The sequence below is a fragment of the Rana temporaria genome, chromosome 2 (assembly GCF_905171775.1).
Source record: "Rana temporaria chromosome 2, aRanTem1.1, whole genome shotgun sequence".
In the NCBI taxonomy this organism is placed as follows: domain Eukaryota; kingdom Metazoa; phylum Chordata; class Amphibia; order Anura; family Ranidae; genus Rana; species Rana temporaria.
This window is the reverse complement of record NC_053490.1, coordinates 50,951,137-50,953,171: the sequence shown is the minus strand read 5'-3', so window position 1 is coordinate 50,953,171 and position 2,035 is coordinate 50,951,137. Positions and strand designations below refer to the sequence as shown.

Here is a 2,035-nt window from a genome sequence, read left to right as displayed (position 1 = left end):
AATCGGCCACTTTATCCGAGAAGCCCTGTGATTTGGCCTTTGACATACTGTAATTTAACGGCGTGTTGGCAAGCCCAGATTGCAGCATTTGAAATGCCATAACAAAGCTTGAGTGTTCCCCATAAACCGATGCTTCCTCTACAGCGTCAGCATTTGCCACAGGTGGACTCTATAGCAAAGCTCAGATAACCCGGAGGATAGACACAAGAGGACTGTACTGCAAACGTGGTGTAGCTAAAACTCAGCACAACATTTTAAAAGTAGCCCTAGGCCTTATTCACACGATCAGTCCGACCAAATTGGACCCTCAATTCAACCCTATAGAGCAGGGGTCTTCAAACTACGGCCCTCCAGGTGTTCAGGAACTACAATTACCATCATGCCTAGTCATATCTGTGAATGTCAGAGAATGTGAATGGCTCATGGGATTTGTAGTTCCGCAACAGCTGGAGGGCCGTAGTTTGAGGATCCCTGCTATAGAGTGTTAGTTGTGTGTATACTCCAGCCCACCTCAAATATGAATAAACATAAGATAATTGTAACCCTTCCATCAGTGCGTATTGTAGTCCCTATATAGTGGCTGTGACCTCTTATCTGCCCTGTCCGCTCATTGTGGCCCTCGACTGGCTAACAAGTCCCCTACTCTTCAAAAAAAATTTGCAAAACTTGTTCTATATCATTCATTATTTTTGACAGGTTTTAATATTATAAATATCAATATCAAAAATACCTTTTTTTTTTTAAAGATTGTAATTTATTTTATATTTTTTTACAAATTTTATTAAAAAGACTGCTCATTATATTTAAAAATCACAGACAAATGCACGATAAATTTGAATTATCTATTCATCTAAATATTTATTATGTATTTCAGAGAGCTATAATAGTTTCTCAGTTATTAGAGAGCTATGCTTCCAATGCTAATGACCAGGCATTCCAGGATAATCCACGGGCACCAATAACTGTTCTACCATTTTCTGCTTCTCAAAGTGAAGACAGTCCTGACGAGAGGATAGGAAACACAACATGGTGTCGGTGTAATTGTTGTATCCCAATGCCTACACAGATTGAATCTGTTTGCTGTAGAGAACTTCCAATAGTTGAAGCAAATATTCCAGAGGGATTGAATTGCATGACAGCAGCCCCTGTCTTCATAACACAATTTACTACTCATACACCTGTTTACATCGTTTACATGGCAATCCACCAACAAGAAAGACCTATAATTGATGCAGACAACAATAGGTATATTTTACCTAATATATTCGAATGAGAAATGTATTCATGTTTGCTAGCATTTAATTTAATATACTAATATTTTTTTATTTTTTTAAAGGCGACTAAGGAAAACTGCATATCGTGCTTTTATTGGGTGGATTTATGGCTTTCTTGGGAAAGGCAACCGGAAAGTCATCCCATCTTGTGTTGTGAATTCAATTAGAGAGGCATTTCCAGATCCAAATGGGTCATATGTCGGTTTCATGTACTCAGATGATTACGACGCCTCCCAAATGGCATTCCATTAAATTTAAAAGTTTATTAGATTTAAAATAATTTTTGTTTGGTTTGTTGAATTGTATTTTATATAATTTTTTTTCCTATAATTAAAATAAAATAAATATTTTTTTGGGTTTAATAATATTGTTTTTGTTTTTTTTAATGTATGAAATTTTTAGTAATGTTTTTATATTTGTCATCAGTTATTTAACATCTTACGTAAGAAAAATAGAAAAGATCAAAACAGTATTTTGCATGGAACAACTTTTATTTAATAAAAAAAAAAAAACACATAAAAAAAATTTAATATAAAAATAACAATAATACACAACTCTTAAAAATAAATAGTAGGTTAAAAAAAATATCAATGGTCACCTATGTTTTCTTTACTTAGGTTGTAAAAAAAATTTTTTTATTGCTTTCTTTTCAGAAATCTTGTCATGTGTTCTTTGACAAGAAGACTTTTTTCTGGCATCTCAATTGGCGCAATGTTTTTAGGCATATTTGGATTTTTGGGTAACCAAGCACTTGTTATGGT

General features: G+C 34.0%; 1 protein-coding gene across 1 annotated transcript in view; it reads left to right on the top strand.

The window, feature by feature from the left end:
- The window catches only part of LOC120928203 (P2X purinoceptor 7-like), a 2,072-nt gene extending 546 nt beyond the window's left edge, over positions 1–1,526 (top strand). The window contains exons 2-3 of the mRNA XM_040339312.1: positions 875–1,245; positions 1,337–1,526. Of these exons, the coding sequence (XP_040195246.1) occupies positions 875–1,245; positions 1,337–1,526 (561 nt within the window). The remainder of the gene's footprint in view (positions 1–874; positions 1,246–1,336) is intronic.
- The last annotated feature ends 509 nt before the right edge of the window (positions 1,527–2,035 follow it).